Below are 24,040 nucleotides of genomic sequence, written 5' to 3'. Positions count from 1 at the left end.
AGGAGTGACCAGGTGCAATAAAAGTCCTTCACCGCGGAGATGGGGCAGGAACACTCATCCCAGCTATGCCAGGGAGCAACAACAACATACGGCCATTGTATCCCAAACCTGTCCTGACAAAGGCAGCTCTGTCAGTCTGTTTAATTTTCCCAGTTTGTCTTGCTCTATGCCTTTGATAAACTGTCAGGACAAGCTCCTCCAAGGACTGTATTCCCCTAAAAAATGCTCTTTGCCAGCCTCACATACGGTACAGTTTCTTGTGCTTCAGAAGCCTGCAGCTCTCTTAAGAACTCTTCATGTTTTCCGTAATAATTTTAAGTACTTTTCACATTGCTTCTGCAGCTGTGCTGTGCGCAGACTGAGCAGCGCTACAAATCCTGCCCTGTAACATTATTTACTCTTAGCTGGTGCTGAAATCTTGTGGGTTAAGCTGCAGAAATATTAAAAAGTATAGATCAGATAGCTGAATGCCAAACATAGTACCACTGTACTCATAGAACAGATAACTTTACCAACATTACCCAGGTGCTTAAATAAAGCAAATTTTAAATCAGATTACTTTAGTACATTTGGCTCCAAACAAGTGAAATGCTTAGGTTTCTCAGCTCCAGAGACATTTTTTTAAAGCTGATCAGGCTGAACTACCTCCCAGAAATTAAAACTACCAGCCAGCTTATACAGCAGGACACCTATTTGATAACATAACATTTTTCCAAAGGTCTTGAAACAGGCTTTTCTACTTTTGAAACAGCCAGGAAGAGCAATGGGAGAACAATTCCTCAAGTGGAGACTCCTGTGCCTTGCCGGGGTCCAGCTTTGTCTCCTCTGGAGCTGGAGAGAACTGGAGCACAAAAAGAGATAGTTGTGGAGTAAGAGTGTCATTCAGGGATTGTGCAATACCACTGTTCTTTAAATTCACTTATTAAATGAATGGCTTCTTTTGCAATAATTTGTCTGCGTAATCAAGCTCATAGCAAGGCCTAGAACACAAGAACTGTTAATACCAGGGTGACTAAGCCATCCACTTGCAAAAGCCAGAGAGAGAAAGGGGATAAAATGCATCTCTGAGGACGGGAAATGTTCCACACTGAGAGCACAGAGTGGCCTTTTTCTGAAGAATGCTGAGTACTCCACAGCTGCCCTGACTTCGCTATATTCACTCTGTGGAAATTCAAACTTCCTATTCTGACACTTTCTTATGAAGGTGAAGGAAAAGTTGTGGTGTTTGTTTGTTTGTTTTTTTTAATTTGCCAGTCATAGATGATTAAACATCTTCCTTCCACCAAAAATTACGTGGAACTAGATGCCTAAAGAGTACTCATGCTCTCCAAAACCTCACTCCTAGGAATGCAGCTCCTGGCAAGCAGTTTTTATGTTGAATAATTTCACCTGCTCATTTTCACTCACCACCCCTCTGAGCTTCAACAGCTACAGTTCAAAATGAGTGATCACCTCTGGCAAGCCTGAAACAGATTAGTGATAAATTGCTTCTCCTCCTATGAAGCAATTTTCAGCACATTATTCTGGTCAATTCAGTAGGTGACCATTCTCCCTAGGAAGGCACAGGGACCTGAGACAACTAAGATGAAAGTTTTTTCCTACATAGATAAACATGGTACATTTTTAGTTCATTAAGATCCTCATTTAACTGCTCTAAAAACAATAGATTGCTCATAATGCCCTTTTAATGGGAATTACAGTGGATTACCAGCAAGTATAAATTCAAAGACAATCTATATTTGAGAACATAGTGCTTCCCCACAGCAGTATTGTCTGCCTGTCATCACCACTTCTGAGCATTTCTTGTTGCATTAATATGTTTTCACTAACCTAAAGCAGCAATGCAAATATTCACACTCCATGCAGTTCAAACTGGTGGCTTCAATGAGACATTGCACGGATGCTGACTTTGTCACCACACACCAGCTTGAACTATCACATTCCAGCATCCTGCTCTTCACGTCATTGAAAGCGTTCCCATTTACACCAAGACTTCAGCCTACGCTTTAATATTGTGCCATAAAAGCTTTTCCCTCAGAAAGGAGATGTGTTCCCTTCCAAATCAACAGTGGCTTCCTGAGAAGGTGGGGTTTCTCAGAAGAGTGATCTCCAGAGACATGCTGGACCTCTGCTACATGACCACACACAAGACCTACTGTTCTCCTCTCACACCATCCCTGCATTCTTTAAGTCTTTCAGGAACCAACAGGACACAGCAGCTTCCTATCTTCTCTTGTTTCCACCTACTTGAATTGACGTCATAGGCTCAATTCCAAATCAGGATGAAATTAGGTTGTTGCCACTGACTTTTGGGTTGACTTTAAGCTTTTGCAGACTGCCTCTTTGTGAAGTTATCTTTTGATGAAAGTCCTAATGGCTTCTGTGACCACAGGAAGAGAGATCAGTAATTATATTTTCCATCATTATTATTTTTCATTGGAGAACAAAATGCCTTTTTGTTTCCCAAACAAAAAACTTCATGCTGTGTAAAAGAAATACAGATGAAATTTTGCTTAGATCCAAAAAATATATTTATTTACCAAAGCCCTGCAAGTTATCTAAGAACTGCAATACTAGAATTTTTGGTCACCTCTTTTCACACACAGCAAAATCACCTATGAAGATAATTCCTGTGAAATGCATAATAAGAAATTTAAATTTTAACCCACAAAAGTCAAAATCCAGTAGTTTACTCCAGCTCTATGTCATTATGGCATTGCCCAACAAGAGTTGCGTTCTGAAATAACAGAGGATTAAATCCTCCAGAATTAATATTTTTACACTCACATTCTTTCTAAAAATCTCAGAAAGGCATTCACACAGTGACACATTGTGATTAAAAAAAGAGGAAACGCAGTGCCCTATGAAAAGAGTTCTAAGAGGTGACCCCACTGACGTGGCTCAGTATGCACCCAACTGATGTGTGTATAAACAAACCATTCAAAAGCTAAAAGCAGGTCCGCCTCCAAATAATTTTTACAATTGATGAGACTAAGTGAGGATGCTGGGTCCATACATCAAAGGAAAATATTTATTTGAGACTTGATAAGTATCTATAGTCATCCATTTAATCACACCATATTGAACATGTTTGCTAGAAAGGATTTTTTCTCCAGTCCAAGTGACCCCCTTTCTATAGGCTCATTCTCTTATGCTTAGTATTCTGTTAAGGAAAATATGTTTTTTTCAGACAATGATCTGCATGTAATATTTTTATTACTAGAACAGCAAATGCATGCATAAGAAATCTTCAATTTCTTTCTAGTCAGGGCTACAAAGGGACCATATCATCTGTATAATAGTTTTGTATCATTTAATATAATGAATAGTTGTATAGTATACTAGAATACACAGTACAATAAAATTGGTCTAAGGTATCTCCAGTGCATTCAAAGAGAAAATATTTGTGTTTTCTGAATGTAAAGAGAGAATTGTAAACTGCAAGCAGTTAACCTTCTGTGTAGATTAATAAGTCTGGGGACCACATGTCATGCATGCAATACTTATTACCCTGTTCTTCGTATTTCAGAGGTAAGTATATAAAATACCTGAAGCACTATAGCAATTCTCAGACTGGGCTTTAGAGATTATGTAAAAGACAACTCCATTGATAAGAAACAGACTACAAATAAAAGCACATGATAGATTTCATTGATCTAATGCCCTCTGAATGCATAACTCATCAAGGTGTTTGAGAACATTTAGATGCCTTGTTTGAGCAGCAATCCACGTCTGTCAGTAATTTGAATTTTAAATGCTTTCATTAGCTTCAGGGAAAAGCAGTGGGTGTACTCAGCTGGCTAGAGGTATGAGGAACAAGAGATAAGGAATAGTAAAGCAAGAAAAAGCGTCTATTCCAAAGTGTGTGCTATTAATCAATAAGTCATGAGCCAAAAAGAAAATGCATAAATATTCCAGTGATGAGGTTCACAGTTTAAAAATAAATTTAACTCAGAGTTCAAAACAATTCTAACAAACATATTTTTTCAAGCAATTACCCGTTTTTTTATTTCATGAAGTATTTTTCCCCTATTTTTGAATACAGGCAAAATACACTTTATTTAAGACTGAATCCTTTGTTAGTAAAAACGATACTAATTTGGCTAATGATCAGTTGCTGGCCAATGACTACAATGAACTCGTTATGCCTGAAATGTGCGGAATACACTTATTTTTTCTGGACTAGGCTTGAGTGTACAGTAATCACAGGTAGCTACTCAAATAGGTGTAGGCACCAATGTAGCATGGTGAGATAAATGCCTGACCAGATGAGATGAGTGATCCTACCAGGCACTGACTTGTGATGCAATTAAGGCAGTGTTGCGCAGTCCTTGGGAGGACTAGGAGGTATCTTGTTCCACAGATTCATAAAGGCTCCAAGAGGTCTTGTGTCTACAAGCGATCACCCATCGACAGTAGAAGAAGAGGTACTCCATTCTTCATCAGATCTGTACAGTGATAAGAAAGGAAAATGTCCGCCCCACTACAACCAGTTTTGGGAAGTGTATGATGCACGGAAAGCACATAAGGAGTGAAATAAATCTAGCTTTGGAGTCTAGGTATGAGAGTAAAGGGATGCCATTAAAATTGTACACTCTAATTCAGCATCTCTAGCACAGGACAGCCATATATTGTACATCCCAGTTATTTGTCATGCACAGAAAATGCTCCCCAGTTAGATGGATGGAGGATTTGACTGGCCTAGGTAAAAGACAAAGGCAGACTGGATTATTTCCCTACAGTTGCCACTGCCTTCTTAAATCATCTGGTCACGAGTTGACCTCAAAAGCAGGAAGATAGACAAGCCATAGCCCAGCTGAGACCTCATCTGTTTGTCTCCTCCAACCACAGAAAGATCAGCAACCTTCCCACAGTAAAGGGATACCAAAGAACTCTGCAGGACAGGCTATAGTTTATATAGGATACCTACCTGCCTGAAATACGCAGGAACAAGAAGGAATTTTCCTGGGAGGAGGAGGCTGGACTAGGTTTTCTATTGTCTTCACAGCATTAGAAAAAAAGAAGTTGCACAAGATGGATACTATTCAAATTTTGTCATAACTTGTGACTTTGGAAACCTCACAAAAGGCAAAGTCTAGTGTGGTAGAATATTGACAGCCATCTCTCTAACGTGGAAGGTACCACAGAAGCTGCTGGGCATAGAGAAATGGTCAGGTCCAGCCAGCAACGAGACACAACTTGAGCTTTGCGAAAGGAGGAGATCGTCAGGCTCTGCAGCTCCAGCCTCCCAGCAGTTTGCTTAATGCAGTCTCTAAACGACCACGATTTTTTTCTGTCCCCTATCTATGTCCATGCATTACTTATGCCTAATTATGTTTTCTTCAGAAGTGCTTTTTAATAAAATTGAAGCCTGCTGCTTAAGCTCTTGTCACACATCTCTGCCATTTCTGTGATGTCAAGTTCATTTATAATTAAACACCAGAGTGCTTTATGATCTGTCAGTCATTATTTATCTACAAGGTTGTCTTATTTATCCAATTAAACAGGTATACATTTTCAACTTACTGTATTTTTTCTCGAATACTTGCCTGATGCTGAGGCCCTGTACTATTTAATTTAATTTGTGTACATTTACATCTAGAGCAAAATTCCTCTGAAATCAAGAAATGTTATAATAAAAACAGCTTCAGAGTTGGTATTATCTATGAGCTCTCATGTAAGCTTCATATACAGATTGAGTATGGAATTACTACTGTATCCTTTAATGTGAATTGCTCCTTTAGTTCCTTTTCAAGTTAATATAAATTTTATTATAATTTCTCTGACAGCTTGGTTACTGGAAGGATAATTCATTTTGCTGAAAGATGAGGAAGAGTGAAAAAATAAAATTCATACTGTAGTGAAAATAATATAAAATAAGGAAGGAGAACGAGACAGTATAAATTTAAATTTTCCTGTTTCTGAGGAGAAAAAGACAGAAGTCTAGGGAGACGTCTAGTTCATGCATTTATAATTAAACTTTAATTTGTCAGTTATATTCCAGTAATATCCTGTCCTGCAGCACAGATTTATTCCCTGGCTAACTAAAAGTTAATTTTGCATAGTGTAAAGCAGTCTTTTGAAAAACCCTGTAAAACTTAGCAACCCACCTCTTCTCTAAGACTTGCAAATTCTTCTCTGGCATTAGATCCATTATAACACTACTGAAGAATTGACGTGTTAATAATGTCTGTAAGAACCTGTTAAAGGCTGAGGACCCTGATTATGTCCTATCACTCTGCTGATCTTATTTAATTTTTTTTTTGCTTCAGAGTCTAAGTATGGAGAGTATCTGGCTTCCAAGATGATAGATCTTGTCATCAAATATGATTCACTACATTTGAATCAATAACCTATAAATTAATTTATAAAAGTTTTGAAATCTCTGGATAAGCTTGGTCTACCAAGAGCCCACTTAACAACTAGAATAGCTATTTGTTCTACATAGTTTCTAGAATGCCCACTTCAGAAGCATCTGAAATGATTAAGCATGTCCCTAGATATCCTGAAATTCCTTGGGAATTTACCATTAGCTACACATGTATGTCTTGCTGTACCCTCACGATGAGATCTGATATAACCTAGAATTAGCAGGCAAGCTCCAGGACTATCAACAGAATCTTCTAGAGAAGCTCAGCAACTTAAATTAAGTCAAATGAAATTCATTTTAAGCTTGACATCACACCACATAGTGCCCTCATTTCCTCCAAAGTCCGGGTGACAATACTTGCCCAGTGAAACTTGAGATGCTGGACTCTGCACAGCCTGAGAGACTGAACTACATCTGTTTTCCAAGAGATGGTCCAAATCCAGCAGCTTCCAAATATTCAGATGGAAAAAACTAACATTTCCTATTGGTTCCCTAGAGTCCTCTGAGGAACTAAGCAGCAGCTAATGCAGACTGTGCTGAATCTAAGCTAGATGAATCAGATTATTCTTCATAGATCTTCTGAGGTACCTACTTTCATCAATTAACCCTATAAGAAATTTAGGCTGATACATCTGTCAGACAGGACCTGAGGTGATGTAATTGCCTGAATTAGACATCATAAATGGAGTAGACCGGATTCCAAAAACTGTTCCAAGATGCTACGGACAAGGTTATGGGCTGCCCTAAGAAAAAACCTGCAGCAGTGGATCTTGTATTTGTGTTTCCGTCTTGTACATCTAAACGTCTAGGCAAAACTGCTCAGAAAAACAATTTGACTTCTCTTCCTCATTTCTTTAGATATATTAAGGCAGTCACATTTTGGTCTAGCAGATAATAGAGACTGTGTTACAGGAAATAACATACTTTTGTAAGAACATACAATGGAAGAATAATATTTGGAGATGTCAGGTGATGGCAAGTTAACCTACACACAGGTGCACCTTTATGCAGACAGTGTCAGGCCCCACTTCAATTAATTTTCTGAATTCCATGTCAAATTGACTAAGTCTAACAACTGGAAAGTTTTAAAGATGAAAAAGCACTTGTCAACATGACTCAGCCAAGGAATATATTTAAAAGCAGAGAACTCAATTACATTTGGAATGTCTGTGCCCTGCTAAGGACAGCAATTTTAGGTGTGACAGAAATTTTAATGCTAATGATTTGGAAGTCCTAACTGAGACTCAACTTTTTAATGCTAAGGGAACAGCATTTAAATACGTACCAGATGAATGCTTTAAAACTAAATACTATGCTTAAATATTATTCAAGACAGGAATGTCTAGTAAAAGTGAAGATAAGAAACAAAAATATGAAGAGCCAGTTTAGATCCAGGAAGATTGAAGCAGGCTTGCATAGAATATGCAAATTTACCTGCCAACAATATTCAAACCTGTTTACCATCTATAAAAATTGATACTGAACTTTACTAATACAAATGTCCATGAAATTAGCACTTTCCTTCATTTTCATATTTCTCTATTAAATAGAATTATGTCTTTCAGATGATATATCATGACGCTCAAATGGTGTTTGGAAAATTCTTCTCAAGCACTCAACTGTGGCTCAACTTTCTTCTCAAAGGGGACTTGCCACTGATTTGAAAGTTGGTCTAATTTTCAAGGCATTTGAAAAGCACTTCCAGTGCTCTAAAAAGGCAGCTCATTTTGCAGTTGTCTTTATCTTCTTAGCTGTAAAAATTCTGAGCTGTAAAATGCTAACATCAGAAGATATACAGGCCAATGACACATACCATCATATTCAATATTCAATATCTACATATGAGCTGGTTTTGCAAAGCGACCTCAGCAACAGAAAGGTTAGAACTAAAGAAGAAATACGTCTCATCTTTTTAGCTTGGCAAAAGGAGAACATGCCAGGACACAAGAGTCAGTGCAGAACTGGAGGTGCTATGGAAGAAACCATGAAAGAGAAGTGTCCAGCTAGCACTGTCTTACGGTAACGTGAAACTGACTTTTTTGTAAATGTAGCCTAAGAAAAGGTTATAACAGCATCAGAAATATCTCAACTTTGCAAATAATTTCATTAGAGACACTGTGAACTCAGGATTGTGGTCTCTGGCAACATCCTGCAACAACTCATACTGAATAAACAGTCTAAGAAGCATTCATACTTCTGTCCTAAGATGTGATGGTTGATTTGGTATTATTTAGAGCAGAAAAGGTGTAGATGCATATCAGGCATGCACAAGGCCATAGTTATTCAGCTGTCAAGAGTTAGGCTGGGTAGGAGAAGGTAGGGAGACAGAAGACTGAGAGGTCTTGTACAAAAGAGTGAATAAAGAATCAGTTGAGTAACACTATATCCTTCTAACAGTAACTCCCATGTCACTACAAGCCCTCCAGCACTTACGATCCCAACTCCATTTATTTCAGTGCCTTGACATAATTTTTCTAAGAAGTCTCCCGCTGTATACATAAATGTTTTTAATTTCCTCACCCTCCTATTGCAAAATGACCATGTCCATTACCTCCCCACTAGCGTGCTCTCAGCTACCACCCAACCAAAGGTTCTTTGAATCTGGAGCTCACAAAGTATTGTGAAGCCTTTAAAGAACTCATCACATCCTGATGATATTTTATTTTTATTTTGAGATCTTCTCTTTGTGTTTTCAAACCTATTTTAACTGAAATAGCTTCAGTTCAGATTCTATCACTTTGGATTTTGTCAACACAGCTGGGTATAATCTGATTATTTTTTCATTGAACATCTTCAGACAGTGCTGTAGCTACACAAGTATGTAACTAAAGAGGAGTATTTACATACTGAGGGATTCTTTCTTAACCTGATATTTCAGTACAGCTTGGCAGTGATATGGAACCTGAACAGAAAAATTATTCTGTATTTGTGATCAACAGCAACCCTGGAAGGTATACTGTTTGTAAAAATGTTCTACTATTTAGTGGTGTATTCTAGCCTAAAGGCTTGAGGAATTTCTTTACAAAAATACATAATTTTTCAGGACTCTTTAACAGAAGTCAAATTTTATTCAGGTAGTTTAATAGTTATCCAGAGAGCAACTCAGAGGAGACGAAAGCAGTAATAGCCTGGATGGTTCACATCACCACTAGAAACTAAATGACATGATTTATCATCACTTTACTTCAGTTTTACGCTTGTGCAACTTCAAGGTTTAACGAGTTGCACTGGAACGCTGAAGTGATGAGTAATGTTCCATATTCCTCTCCGAGCAAAAAATAGCCCTGGTGAAGATATTCTAAAGTGCTGGTTAGGAATCTGGAGAGTGGAGTGGGGCAGACCGTAATGTGAATTAAGTGTTGATAAGAGTTTTCTTCCAGTGGCCAAATAATAAGTCAGAACCTGATAATTTTAAATAATATGTTGTTAACTTCTCAACATGGAAAAAAAAAAAAGATCAATCTTTTTTCCAAACTTTTGCTAAATTCAGTTAAACACACTCTGTGAAACAGAAGTTCCAAAACTTAAACTGCATTTCTTTCAACCTTTTTCTACAATTACCACCTTTTTCAACAACCTTCTCACAAATTGTTTTCTCAAGTTAAAGATCTTCTTTACTCTCTCTTTTTAGAGAAACACAAGGCTAGAGGTGCCATTTTTTAATTTAACACATGGGTCTCTTATGTCAAATTCTCTTTCTGATATCTACACAAGTAGTAGAAGTGGTATACAAAATATTTATTTTTATACTCTTGAATAATTACCAGCTTTTAAAGAAGCACATTCACTTCTAGAATGAAACCTAGAATGAAACTTACCCTCTTCAAACAGTAGTGTTTACATGCACATTTGACCCTTTTACGCAGTTTTAGTCTTTATTACTGTGTTCATGATAAAGTACAGGATGAAATATTGATGTCAGTGGCTAGACTATTGTCAGATTTGAATTCACCTTAGTACTTGATGTGATTTGTATCATTGAGATAATTTTGAAAAGAGCCTTTTATTTTATCTTAGCTCTGCTCTTTAACGTGCGTTAGAACATTGACTCATTTGCTCGTCATTTTTGAATACTGTGCATTTTCCTTCAGTTTTGTACCAAGTCTACTTATAATAGTTGCCACACAGTTAACAATCTGAAGAAAATGCAAGCATGTAATTAATTTTCAAACTACTCTTCATATGTACAAGCTTAAGTGATGCAACAGCTACATGAAAATTGTTATGAATGGTTTGACAGCTGAATAAAGTAAGGTATTTTTTAAGTGTTATTAAGCAATCAAGGAAGTCTTCCAGCAGTTTTCTCTGTAAACAAGGATTGCATTAATCTAATTCTGTACCTCTTGCAGCTTCTAATAAGCTCTTGTTTTTATTTATGTTCAAAGAGATTGAATGGGTAAATTATTTTAAGAGAGACATAATGCAAAATTTGTCCAGCTCTTATTCTACAAGTTTTTAGACTGATGCATAAGAATGTACTATATACTCTCCCACAGATGGGAGAACACATAAGAAAGGATACTGATTAATGTCATGCTGAATTCTGATACAAGTTGACAGAATTAGATGAGTCCTCTCAACCAACCATGAAAGTGCATTTGCTCATACCGTATGCATTAGTCACAGTGTGTAAATTTATGAGTATTTATCCATACAGACCAGATTTGGGGACGCTCTAAATATTACTGAAAATCCATTGTCATGGCCTTTGAGTGCTTAATGTACTGCTTTGGGGAAACATATATATGTGACAAATAGGAAAGTAAATGCACAAAGCAGTGCCTCTCACCACATTCCCTCTCATCTGGAACAGGCTGCCCAGGGCAGTGGTGGAGTCACCATCCCTGGAGGTGTTTAAAAGGCATTTAGCTGAGGTTCTTAGGGACATGGGTTAGTCCTAGAGTTAGGTTAGGTTATGGTTGAACTCAATGATCCTGAAGGTCTCTTCCAACCAAAATGATTCTATGATTCTACGACCTGTCTGCTCAGCAGTGTGCCCAGTGTCATCTCTCACCCCTTTCTATACTCCTCTCTAGACCTTTTCTTGCTCCTTTTCCAAGTCATTTTGAAAGATCAGCCTGCTTTGTGAGGCAGAAGGTACAGGATTAAAACAAAACTCAGCACAAGTCTGTTTACTTGGAGTCCTTTTCCTCTTGGTTTTCCTGTGTTTTTGCAGTAGATTTCAAGCATTCTGGAAGAGAAAACATCCTGATATCTGTTATCTTATTCTGTTTCAACAGCATCCTTGGCAAGCATGAAACAGTAAAACTAATGAACCTGCCACAAAAGACATAAGAGGAGATGGAGAGAATATCACAGAAAATGTAACTGAATGTACTCTGTATTATACATTATATACAGGAAGTCTAGCAGGTCACCCAACTCTGATATTTCTTACTGGCTGGATGTAGGTATCCACAGTCAACAGTAATGACTGAAATTAAGCAGGTTAAAAAAAAAGTCAATCTAGACAGAGCCTTCGCTGTTTGAGTAGCAAAGTCGCTATTGGAAAAGTAAATTCCATTAATTTAGTTTTGTAGATTTTATACAGAGGATTAACCACTTATTTTAGCATAAAGAAATTGAAAAGTGTTGCTAATTCTCAGTGGTAGCTTTTTAGTTCTGTTTTGCTAAGGTGGGACATTTTGGGGGGATGGGCAGAGGAGATGAAAAGGATCCAGAAAGGATGATTAATTGGTAGAAAGTTAAAGTATAGAAAAAGGATGAATACAAATAAAAATAAAAAGATTAATAGCTTCATGAAGTGAATCTGACTTTTGAAACATGAATTAAACTGAGCAGAAGCTGAGCAATCACCTCAATGGAGCAGAAGCATTTGCAAGTGTTTGTGAAACCATTTCCCAGATTCTCAATTTTAGTGTATTTTTGTGTAAGGGATTTTCTCCAGAATGACTCCTGGGGTCCATAATGTGTTAAAGGATTACTGGTCTTCACAGGCAGTTGTGCTACTATATGAAATACTCTAATTTATTCCAGTAAAGAAGACATACTTTGTGATCAGTCTAAAGAACAATAAAAAAAGGCAGCTTTATCTCATTATTATAGCCAAGCTTTCATCTCATTCTCTTCCTTACTGTCTATCTTTAATATCAGGACTGAGCTGGCAAGTGTGGTTACTCAACCTTTCCATCAGTCCACTCTTAATCTCCTGCCAACACATATTATCAAAATCTTAGGCACCTGCATTACCTGCTTCTTCATATTAAAGGTAATGTGAAGATAATTCTGCCTGAAGAGCTGTTTTAGGAAATGGATGTTTAATTGACACCTTCATCAAGAGCCCTTTACAGAGGCGTTCATAAAGAGAGTGCACATTTGCTGCTGTACACTAATCACAAAGATGTACAAGGAATTTTAAATATTGCTGTCTTTCTTGTTTTTAATGCAATCTCCTTTTCTTACTTCCCACCTTTCCCCTTAAAAGACTGAAAATATTGTATCTTGGTCTACTTCAAAAGCCAAGAAATATTTCAACACTGCTGCTTAGCTCAACCACACACAATCTTTTCTCCTTTTTACTGTAATTTATTCCTAAGGAGCAATTCTTTTGCCTCCCACATTAAAATACCCTAGCCAGGATCACAGTATTTAACAAAAATAATCCATAGTGTAAGAAATTAAACTATACCAACCCAGAACCTACTTAAGAGAGGCTTAAAGTATAAAATTTAGTTCAAACAGCATTCTAATATAAAAGCTTCATTAGAAAGGCAAGGGGAAAAACCACCAGAATTTACCAGAAAGATAATGGAAGAAGATATTGTTTCCATTTTTTAATCCTCTTAAAATCTCACAGCTACCAGTTTCACTGAAATACATTACAGATTCACCATTTGAGACATATATCTCACCAGATTTGTCATGGCAATAAAATCCTGTTCTAAAGAACGTGCCCTGAGAAAACACAGGGTAGAGTCCTGTCAGTCGTACTGAGTAATAACTTCTCCATCAGCAGTCAATTATCAGGCTATTACTAGTGACAAAAATTGGTGAGATGTGCTACAAACTAGAGAGCGGAGTGACTTTGCTCAGGAGAAATTGCAACCTCGGAGGTCAGCAGATAATGTTCATTTTTCCCTGCCCCAGGCTTTCAGCCTTCATATTTTCCCGTCTTTCCCTGGAGAGTTGGGAAAAATGGTGATTGCAGATACCGATTCTTTGCACTTCCCATGGAAACAAATCACCCCTTCCCGCATGGATGGTGGAAGCCTAATTATCTACTGCTCAGTTAAAACAAAGACACTTGCTGCACAGAAAGCCAGGGTGCCACCAAGAGAAAAGCAACTGTACTGTGTTGCATTTATTTCTGCCATATTCTTTCCAGCTGAATATGCAATTACTCTAGATTTTTTGCAGATTTTTTTTTTTTTAAATATTGCTGTGCATCGTAATCAAAGGCTTCTAGCCTTTTTTCCTCTGATGACACCCGATTTTTGTACAGCCACAAGTCACATAATGGAGGTATTAAACACAGCTCTTCTTTCTCCTCCAGCCTTATCCAACCTCAAATATTCACAGGTGACTGTTCAGAAGAGGAGTATCACTTATCAAAGCTCCCATCAGGCCATGCGAAGTTACAGTACCATTTTTAATATTTGCATGGGTGAGTCAAAACAGTCTGTCTGCTATAAGCAGTAACCGATTGCTGATAGCAATTTCATGGTAAAAAGGGAAAGAACTGTAGTATCTCAAGTATAAGAAAATGCTGAACAAGAATGAAATACAAAATGGACTTAAGTCAGCTATTTAATTTTTTTTGTTTGATTCTCACATTAGTATCTCAAATTAACCTGCCTGTCCGCTTCTAAGAGATTTTTTAGTCTGTTTACATTCTAGCACCAAAGAGCTAATTATCAAAAACTTTCTAAACATTGCATTCCATAAATTTATTGCAGCAGAAATGAGCTTATCACTCCTGTACACAGACACAACACTGACCCACCATAGGGCTTTGTCAAACCATGCAAGGCTCTGCAAGTTCTCTCCAATTGTCATATTATAAATATGCTTAACGAATAAAAAAGTGATATGTCAACATGAACTCTCAAATATATCTTTTTTTTTTTTTTAAAAGGAGATAACTGTGGTGTAAACTTTATAACCCCCTCTGGACCATCAAAGGTTATGGTGTCATTTTCAGTGGAATCCAAATTTCACTCGGTTAAACCTTTACGAGAAAGAATTACTTGTTGTGTGAGACAGTAATACCGATGTTTATGTGTGGGAATGTCTACGTGGGAATGCCAAATTCCAGGACAAATCTATGTTTTTGCTACCTGAATCACTGGTGGTGGCAAAATGTATTTTAAATAAACCTTGCATTAGGATGTTAAAAATGTGAACCGCAAGCAATAAATTAATCAAATGCAGAGAGATGATTCCCAGGGGTTTCCTGGCACACCACAGGCATTGAGTGCTTTTAAAGGGGTGGAAGGTTGAAAAAAGAAAGACAAGTCCATCTTATTATAGTATTGGAATATAACACTAAGATGTTTCTTTTCAAATAAATGATATACCTTTTTGAAGGTACAGAAAGAGATGAGATTATGAAAAAAATAAACGGAAAAACCAAAACCCAACACATTTATCATTAGCAAGCAAAAACTATGCAGCTGATTCTGCCCATAATTACAAGAGTGATTAACTTTCATCAGACCCTTAAGAACAAACACTAAGCATGAGGACTGTGACAATTGTATTTAAAGTGAAAATGATATTTTCTTTTCAGTTTGTTCTAACGGAGCAGGTGATGGCAACACAGGTGGCATAAAACACCCCCTGGCAACTCCTGGCACTCCCAAATACTCATTCAGCAGTCTGAATATGTTTTGTTACTTCATACGGATGTTTATAAGTACTCCTGGATACATGTTGAATCCTTTGAGCACTCTGAAAAAGCAGCATTCATATGTAAAATAGAAAGACTGAAATTAGTGGTGGCACAGATCCTATCATATTCAATGGGGCTATTACTGCATCTCTATATTTCAGCAAAATTGAACATACTGAAGTGCAGGGGAAGCATCTCTTTCCTTCAATTTAAATGTAGGCCTGATTCTAATGGTCACTCAGTTTTATCAATCAAGCAGGAAGCATCAAGCCAGCAAAAGTCAAATTCTGATTTTTAAAAAAAGAAAGAGACAGCAACAGCTACACCAAACATACAAAACTAGACTTATATATATGAAACCAAAATTTTTGACATGCAGAATAACTAATAACTCAGAGTCATGGTGCTTGGTGTAAACACATTTCATTATAGAAAAGGCAAGCAAATAATACCTGTTCTTTCCCAGTCAATTGAATTAGAAGTATTTCTTAACACTTGCTTCTCAGAATTATGAAGCATTTTTTCTGCAATACCATTTTTGGTTGTCTCTACTCTTACTCTCAGGAGAATCCAGCATATTTGCATCCATAATAAGGTTTTTCTTGTATTTAAGTTGCTTTTCCCCAAACTACTTCTCCAATTGTACATATCCTCAACAGTATGTACACATTCAATAGCAAAGAAATTATAAACACCATACAGCAGCTAGAATGGATTACATTTTGAAACACACAGAATAATTTAAAGAAATTTTAAGTCTTAGCCAGTAAAGCCATCCTCCTAGGAAACCCATGTGTGAATGAGTACCATAAAAATAGATCCTTTATTAGTAAGAAATAACAGACAGACAGAAAAAAAGGTTTGCTTTTCTTACCTCTTTAAATTAATACAATTTTGATAAACAAAGCAGAAAGATTTTTACTTGTGAAAACAAAGTAATAGTTGTAAACTGTACTAGAACAGGAAGCTTTTTCCTGATTTACTTTTGTTTTAGCTATAGAGACTCCAGCACTGGTTGAGTCCCACTGTACTATGTCACGATAGATTGAACAAGCTATACAAAGTGTTCTGTATTCAATGACTATGTTTCATTTATAAAATTATATTTATGTCAGGTAGGTACTATTTTCTGTCAAATAGGTTCCAATAGTATCAAAGTGAAATTATTATAGAAACATCCAATTATTTATAGGATTCAAGCTGACAGGCCATACACTTAAGCCTCTATATTGAATGCATATTCTGCATGGCTAATAGTGTTATATGCAACCCCATGAGAGATTTGGGTAATGCATCAATAAGCATAATTTCTAACTGTGGATTGGGATTACTCTTATTAATTTTTCTCCTCCAAGTATGAAATGCAAATTGTGAAAAGTAGAATTTGCATCTTAACTTGACTTTACATATTATCTCTGCTTTGCACCTTAGGAAATTGCCAGATATTAAGTTACAGTTAAAGCTTCACCAATACCATCGCAATTCACTGGAATCAGAATAATTTTATTTTACTTCCTGACTCAATCATGTTTTGAACTGTAAGAACCACCCTTTGTCACATTTTAAAAATGAGTAAATTGTGAGCCGTAGTTTGACTGTTATCAACTATAAGCAACATCTGCCTGTCTAAAGAAGCATTTCCTTTCATTGAATAACTCAGATTTTAAAAACAAACAGCTAGGGAGCTGGATAAACCTGAATCTTGGCAGTTCACTGCTCAACTAATTATTCTGGATTTCTACTTTATCCTAAAGAACACATTTATCTCAGCAAACAGTTAAACTTCATTTAGCAAACCTTCTTCTACATTGCTGATCTCATGTCCATACTACTTTCACTAAGCTTAATATTATCTAAAGCACATTTCCAAGTTTCATTAAAAATGTTGATTTAGTCCTTGAATAAACTGTCACAGTAATACTACATGTCGATACAGACAAATACAATTCAACTTCTTTTCCTGCCACTGCACCCACACACAAAGCATGAGAAAGGCAGTACTCCTTTTGCTCTAATTTTTATGTTAAACAGATTTTTATTTGCATTCTTCTCAGTATGCTTGGTCATATCTAAGAATATATTTTCATTCCAAAGGACCAGAGAAATGCTACATAACTAACCTCAACATCCATAAATCTAAAATATCTGCGGAAATAGAATCCTTTCATTTTTCATGACTCAGTATTTACTTTAGATGCTCTTAACTTTAAGCATAAATGGTACTTTCTTACCGTACTTTAAAATCTTAGGAGAAATACATAAAACTGAAGATATAATTCCTATTATGTGATAACAATGACTGTGTTGAAAGCACTGTATTTTCAAAAAACAACCTGAAAGCCAAAAAGAAAAGAAAAACTTGGGTGCTCTCTGTCAGGAAAGAGGTATTTTTTCTTCTAGATTTAGGATCTTGTATCAACCCACTTACAATGCAACAATATAAAGACAGCATTATGCTCTCGATGTTTGGTTTGCAACTGTTCTTTCATTGCCTGACAAACATGAAACAAGAACTGATGATGTCAGCAAAACTTGCAAATAATTCTAAATAAGCTTTAGTTTGTTAAAGCAAGAACTATGGGATATGATTTTATGTGACAGCACCCAAAAGTATTTACATTACGAGTAAAGAATCAAATCTTTCTGCAGGTCTGTGCAGGAGAGCTCAGAAATAAGGATACACTTGTGCATTTGCAAATCTGATCACAATCTGTCATCTGATCCTCCTGCCAAACAGAAAAGCATAACATGCTTCTAAAGGCTGTACATCTTCCATATTTGTGATGGACCTTTTCCAAAGATGAAGGAATTTAGAGGTTAACTTCCTCCCCGCCTCCTCGGCGCCCCAGCAGGCTGGGGTGGTTTGCTTGGGTTACTAATTTTTGCTAAGTGACACAATACTGGAACACATTTTGGGCAGGACCCCAGTGCACCACCGGCTTAAGATAAAGCCTTTCCCACCGTGTAGGATCTAGCCCTCTGTCGGCAACTTACTGAAGAGGCTTCATAAAAAGAAACATCTATATTTGCGAACTAGATTATGATACTAATTCTCCAACTCCCTACTTCTGGCAGGCTGAAGAGAAGTGAAAATTATTAGCCAAGTTAATTGACTGAAAGCTTGATTAGCAGCTGGCAAAAGACTTAACATGAAACTCAACGTCCAAGAACTAAGCAGGGACACTGAGAAAAATAATCAGCAAAATGGAAATAACTACAGTTTGACTTTTATAATGTTCCAGGTAAATTAGGAAATCTAGTATCTTCTTATCTAATCAAAGAATTAGCACTGTCACTGCATTTTTAACTAAAGAAAGGATTAAAAAACACATTCCAGTATTGAGAAATATCACATTTGATTTCTGAAGTCACCACAGGATCATAGAGAAACAGGGAAACACCTTCACAGTCCTGGAAGGCATAAAACACACCAAGCAGTGTTGTGACCTGTACTGCAAACCTGTTGTTTACAATACAATTCATAGATATTTAAAGTAAAAAGAAAAATTGGGAAAGAGACTGATAGAATGGATGTTCCATATGGTAAGCCTTAAAATATGACTAATTATGTTACAGAAAAGAAGAAGAGCCACTTTTCAGATTCAGCTTTGACTTGATTCTGTAACTATATTTTGCACAGTATGAAAAACATAATGTTGCTCTGTTTTTTCTAAAAATTTGCCTTGCTTAAGGGAATTAAAAATATCAGTATCCTCTACATACACAAAGCCAAGACATTTAATGCTTTCTTCGCCTTGGTCTTCAACACCAAAGATGGACTTCGGGGCCACCATAGCCCTGGGCTAGAGAACCACGGCTGTGAGAATGATAAACTCCCAATCATTCCAGAACTTGCACAGGATCTGCTACTCCAGCTAGATCCCTACAATCTATGGGGCCTGATGGGATCCATCCAAAGGTGCTTAAAGAGCTGGTTGATGTCATAGCGAGACCTCTCTCTGTGATTTTTCAACACTCTTGGGAATCTGGAGAGGTCCCAGTTGACTGGAAGCTGGCAAACATTGTCCCAATCTACAAGAAGGCCAACGGGGCTGACCCTGGCAACTACGGGCCTGTCAGCCTCACGTCTGTGACTGGCAAAATCATGGAGAAGATTGTTTGGGAGTTATTGAAAAACATCTGAATGACAATGCAGTCATCGGTCCCAGCCAGCACGGGTTCATGAGGGGAGAGTCTTGCTTAACAAACTTAGCTCCTTTGTATGACAAGGTTACCCACCTCTTTGACCAAGGGAAGCCTGACAATGTGAACTTTTTGCATTTCAGCAAAGCCTTTGATGCTGTCTCTCACAGCATCTTCCTGGACAAGAAGTCCAGCACACAGCTGGATAAACACACCATGCAGTGGGTGAGCAACTGGCTGACAGGCCAGGCTCAAAGGGTTCTAGTGAATGGGTCACGTTGGGCTGGCGACCAGTCACTAGTGGGTTCTGCAGGGATCCGTCTTAGTGCCAGCGCTCTTCAAGGTCTTTATAACTGACTTAGACTCAGGACTTGAGGGATCGCTTGGTAAGTTTGCTGATGACACAAAATTGGGAGGAGCTGTTGACACTCTCGAGGGCAGAGAGGCCCTGCAGAGGGATCTGGACAAATTGGAGAACTGGGCAATCACCAACCACATTAATTTCACCAAGAGCAAGTGCCAGATTTTTCACCTGGAACACGGCAACCCTGGCTGTACAGACAGACTGGGGGACAAGATGCTGGAAAGCAGCCCCGCAGAGAGGGATCTGGGGATTCTGGTCAATGGCAAGCTGAACATGAGCCAACAGTGTCCCTGGCAGCCAAGAGGGACCCGTGTCCTGGTGCACCCAGCACAGCATGGCCAGCCAGGCAGGGAGGGGATTGTCCCGCTCTGCTCTGCGCTGGGGCGGCCTCACCTGGAGCACTGTGTGCAGGGCTGGGGACACGGGGTAAAAAGGAAATAAAGCTGCTGGTGAGCGTCCAGAGGAGGCTACAAAGTTGGTGAAGGGTTTGGAGGGGAAGCCATATGAGGAGCGGCTACAGTCACTTTGTTTGTTCAGCCTGGATAAGAGGAAACAGAGAGAAAACCTCTACAGCTTCCTCATAAGTGGAGGAGGAGGAGCAGGTGCTGATCTCTTCTATCTGGCGACCAATGAGAGAACCTGAGGGAATGGCAGGAAGATGTGCCAGGGGAGGGTCAGGTTGGACATTAGGAAAAGGTTCTTCACCAAGAGGGTGCTGGGGCACTGGAACAGGCTGCCCAGGGAGGTGTCACGGCCCCAAGCCTGACAGTGTTCAAGAAGAGACTGGACAATGCCCTCAGACACATGGTGTGAACTGTGGGGTTGTCCTGTGCAGGGACAGGAGTTGGACTCCATGATCCTTGTGGGTCCCTTCCAACTCAGGACATTCAGTGATTCTATGATTCTCTTGGTCCTTCCCCTTCACAGAGGACTCAGATATTCATACACTGAGGATTAGTCAGCCCAAGGCCTTTATTTTCTCCTTTGCAACCATTGGCTTCCATGGGTTTTTCTTTCCACAATCAATACTAAAAAGAGTGAAATTTTATTTTAGGCAAACACAGCCGTATTGTCAAAATCAAACTGACTACATAGAATGGGGAAAGGGTATAGTTCATTTTAATACAATAGACTGTAAAAGAACAGAAGAATTTGACATTTTTCTAGACCATTCTAAAAAAATATAAGTTTCTTTTACTAATAAAACAATTGTAAGTTTAAACCTTCTTAGCTGGCATCAAGCCACAACCTCTTGCTGATTTAAACAGAAATCTTTGCTAAACGTGGGAAGTATCTTTGTAGTCTACTTGTATCCATGTCCATTTAAACAGTTTACAATCAATTGGCTATTACACACAAAGCGGGAAAATTACTATTTTCAAATGTAATCTACCACAGATCTCAAAAAAAATTAAATCAGTTTTGAAGAAAATACCACCAATCAAATTGCAGCTCTGAGGTAATTCTATGCATAACTAAGCACCTCCTACATCACATGAAAATACTTACAAAAGTCAAGAGTGACATAAGAAGAAAAAGACTTCTATTAAGTGTTATAAATTCTGACCCCCTTGTGTTCAAGAGCAAATCGTTATTTCTCCCCACCGGTCTTATTTTCAAAAGAAATCTGTTCTGGTCTATTAAAAACACTATTGTGAATTAATTTCCACTGAAATTACAAAGGCAGAATCACAGGATGGTGAGGTTGGATGGGCTCCCTGGAGACTGCCAAGTCCAAGCTCCCTCCTTAACCAGAGCAGGTTGTCCAGGACCATTCCCAGTTGGGTTTTGACTATGTCTACATATGGAGACTCCACACCCTCTGTGGGCAACTTTTTCATGTGTTTGAACACTCTCATTGTGAAAAAAGACACTTAAAATGCTGCTAGTTTCTATGACACAGTTGAAGCTGTCCATCTTATTTTGACACTTGCTATAAATGCCTTTGCCTTCACAGTTATACCGTAACCTACAGAACATCATTTTAGTAGGCTTCAATCTATTTCATTAAAGTTATCCAAGTTAATCAAAGAGAAGAATTGTACAATTGTCCCTTTAGAGGTGTATTAAAATCAGTAAGTCACTAGGCCAGACAATTTAATCATTCACGTCTATTCAAAGTTGGGTAAAATTACTGTAAATGACTATACAGAATGCAACACAACAGTACTTGGCCTGAAATACAAAACTGCACAAGAAAGAACAAAAAACCCCAAACCACAAGCCCTCCCACATGTGTAGATATAAAAACATTTAAATACATTTGAAAACTGCTTACTTTTCCTTGGCTGGCAGATCTGTCTCATAAGCAGCCATCTTAGCTCCGGTCCCAGCAGGCTTTGCTGTCCTTTGTCTTCGCTTTCTTCTTGGAGCAGTATCAATGACATCTGGGCTACACAGAAGGGACTCCTTTCGTTCTGCTCCTGTGAAAAGGAAAAAGACTAAAGTTGAAAAGAACTTGAATAAGAAATATTACAAGACAATTCTTAAATTTTTTTTATTGTTTTTATTAAAATCTCTAACCTGCTAAGATGGGCTCATATTTGACAGCAGTTGGTGTTGAAACAGATGATATAAAGGGAAATTCAAAGCCAGCAAATTTAAACTAGGAAGGCAAGCTTTGCTTGGCATCTCTTTGTAGTCAGCGTAGAGAAACATGGGCAGTTATAAACCAGAAATATATAGATGATCTCCTCATTCCTCCTTCTAGGCTCTAGAATAACTAGAGAGGGAGCCTACAGAGCCTTGTTTCACCTGTCTGAAATCAGTCTTTGTCACCTACAGAACAAATGAGGAAGATGTGCACATGGCACTGGGAAAGGAGCGTGAATGTCCTGCTTGGTGCATAACTTTGTTCAGACTCTTGGTTGCAGTATGGGCAGTAATACACACTCAGAACAAAACAGAATGAAATAATTTTCAATATTCATTAGGATAAACCCTTGAGAGAAGTTTATCACTGTGATCAAGCACTGTATTTTCTAATGTTCTAATAATTTTGCTACCGCAGACCTGCAGGCAATAAATCCTTACGGGTTTTACTGGAGCCTCCCTGAAAACAAGGGGCAGAAAGGCTGATGGACAGCCTGATGTCAGCTCGGTGAAGCAAAAAATCATCCATCTGGAGCAAACCCATGCATAAAAAGCAGTAACACCAGTGTACTGCCCTGCCCACGGAACAAGTGGCCTTGGTTCAGACTAAACTTCTCAAAGTGACAGCAGAGTAGCTGCAGTCTGAAAGGAAAACAGGAAGAATTCCGGAAACCTCTCAACCTGAAACTGGAAAACCAGTTTAGGTTTCCACTGACTCCTCTGCTGCAGGTAAGTAAAGCAGGCTCTGTCCAGGTTCATCTACTTAATTTCCATCATTACTGCATAAATGACGATTTCACTTCTGTTTCACAGTAATATTTTCATGTAAATTCAGAAAAGATGCATTAATTTCGTTTAAAAAAAAATTCCCTCTTGGCTTTGACAGTTGTTTACTTGAAGGTCACATGTCAAGACAAAAGGATCCTTCCTTAAGCTAAAGCCCTCCCTTCCCTTGCTATTATAATGCACTCAAAACATATGTAGACATTTTTATTCCAGCTATCAACATCCTGTAGCATGCTTGGTTTTGGTATGCCTGCTTTAAAAATAAAATCTTTAATTACTTTGAATTTTCAAGATGATGATATCCAGAACTGCACACATTTCAACTGAAACATATTAAATAATAATGTGGTGACTGAGGCTGATGCTATTATGGTAACTTCCCTGATTAGTACTTTCTGTGTCTTTTAGGAAGGTTTAATCTTCACATGGATGAAAGACACCATAATTTGAGATTCAATACCAAAGGTTTTTGCAAAAAGTAAATAATGGGTACAATTTCTTCATTCCTTTCACAGTTGTTATCCACGTCTACTGAAAATGAAATAGAAAGAAGATATGCAACCCACAAGTAACATTTTCACTGTTTCCCAAAAAAAATGTGTTTCAGACCAAGAACACTGGTAAGTTAAACATGTCAATACAGGCTCTCTAGAGCCAGGGCAAACATGGCTTACAAGAAAGCACATGCTTAAATATCAGTTACCAGCATGCACTATACTACATCACAGACTTACAGATCTTTGTAGGGTGAGATTGGCCATTAGCTGACATATTTCCAAGGCATAAGCTAATTAACAGGTTTCAAATTCCAGTACAGACAAGATATAATGACTGTAATAAATGCTGAAAAGGGTTAAATTACAGCCTAATTCTCCACACTAAAGTTTAACTAGCTATGCATACTTTTCTGGTGCTAAATGTTGAAAATCATGTT

At 37.9% G+C, this 24,040-nt stretch overlaps 1 protein-coding gene across 2 annotated transcripts in view; it reads right to left on the bottom strand.

Annotated features, from left to right (window-relative positions):
- Positions 1–24,040, bottom strand: part of XRCC4 (X-ray repair cross complementing 4) — a 186,148-nt gene that overhangs the window by 42,984 nt on the left and 119,124 nt on the right. The window contains exons 7-8 of one of the 2 annotated variants that reach the window (XM_065656534.1): positions 22,007–22,151; positions 4,378–4,448 (exon numbers count right to left, since the gene is read on the bottom strand). In XM_065656534.1, the coding sequence (XP_065512606.1) occupies positions 4,403–4,448; positions 22,007–22,151 (191 nt within the window). In that variant the 3' untranslated portion in view covers positions 4,378–4,402. Of the gene's footprint in view, positions 1–4,377; positions 4,449–22,006; positions 22,152–24,040 lie in introns of those variants that run through there. The other variant, XM_065656533.1, reaches the window with a different exon arrangement.

The sequence above is a fragment of the Caloenas nicobarica genome, chromosome Z, assembly GCF_036013445.1.
Source record: "Caloenas nicobarica isolate bCalNic1 chromosome Z, bCalNic1.hap1, whole genome shotgun sequence".
In the NCBI taxonomy this organism is placed as follows: domain Eukaryota; kingdom Metazoa; phylum Chordata; class Aves; order Columbiformes; family Columbidae; genus Caloenas; species Caloenas nicobarica.
This window is presented reverse-complemented; position numbering and strand designations above follow the sequence as displayed.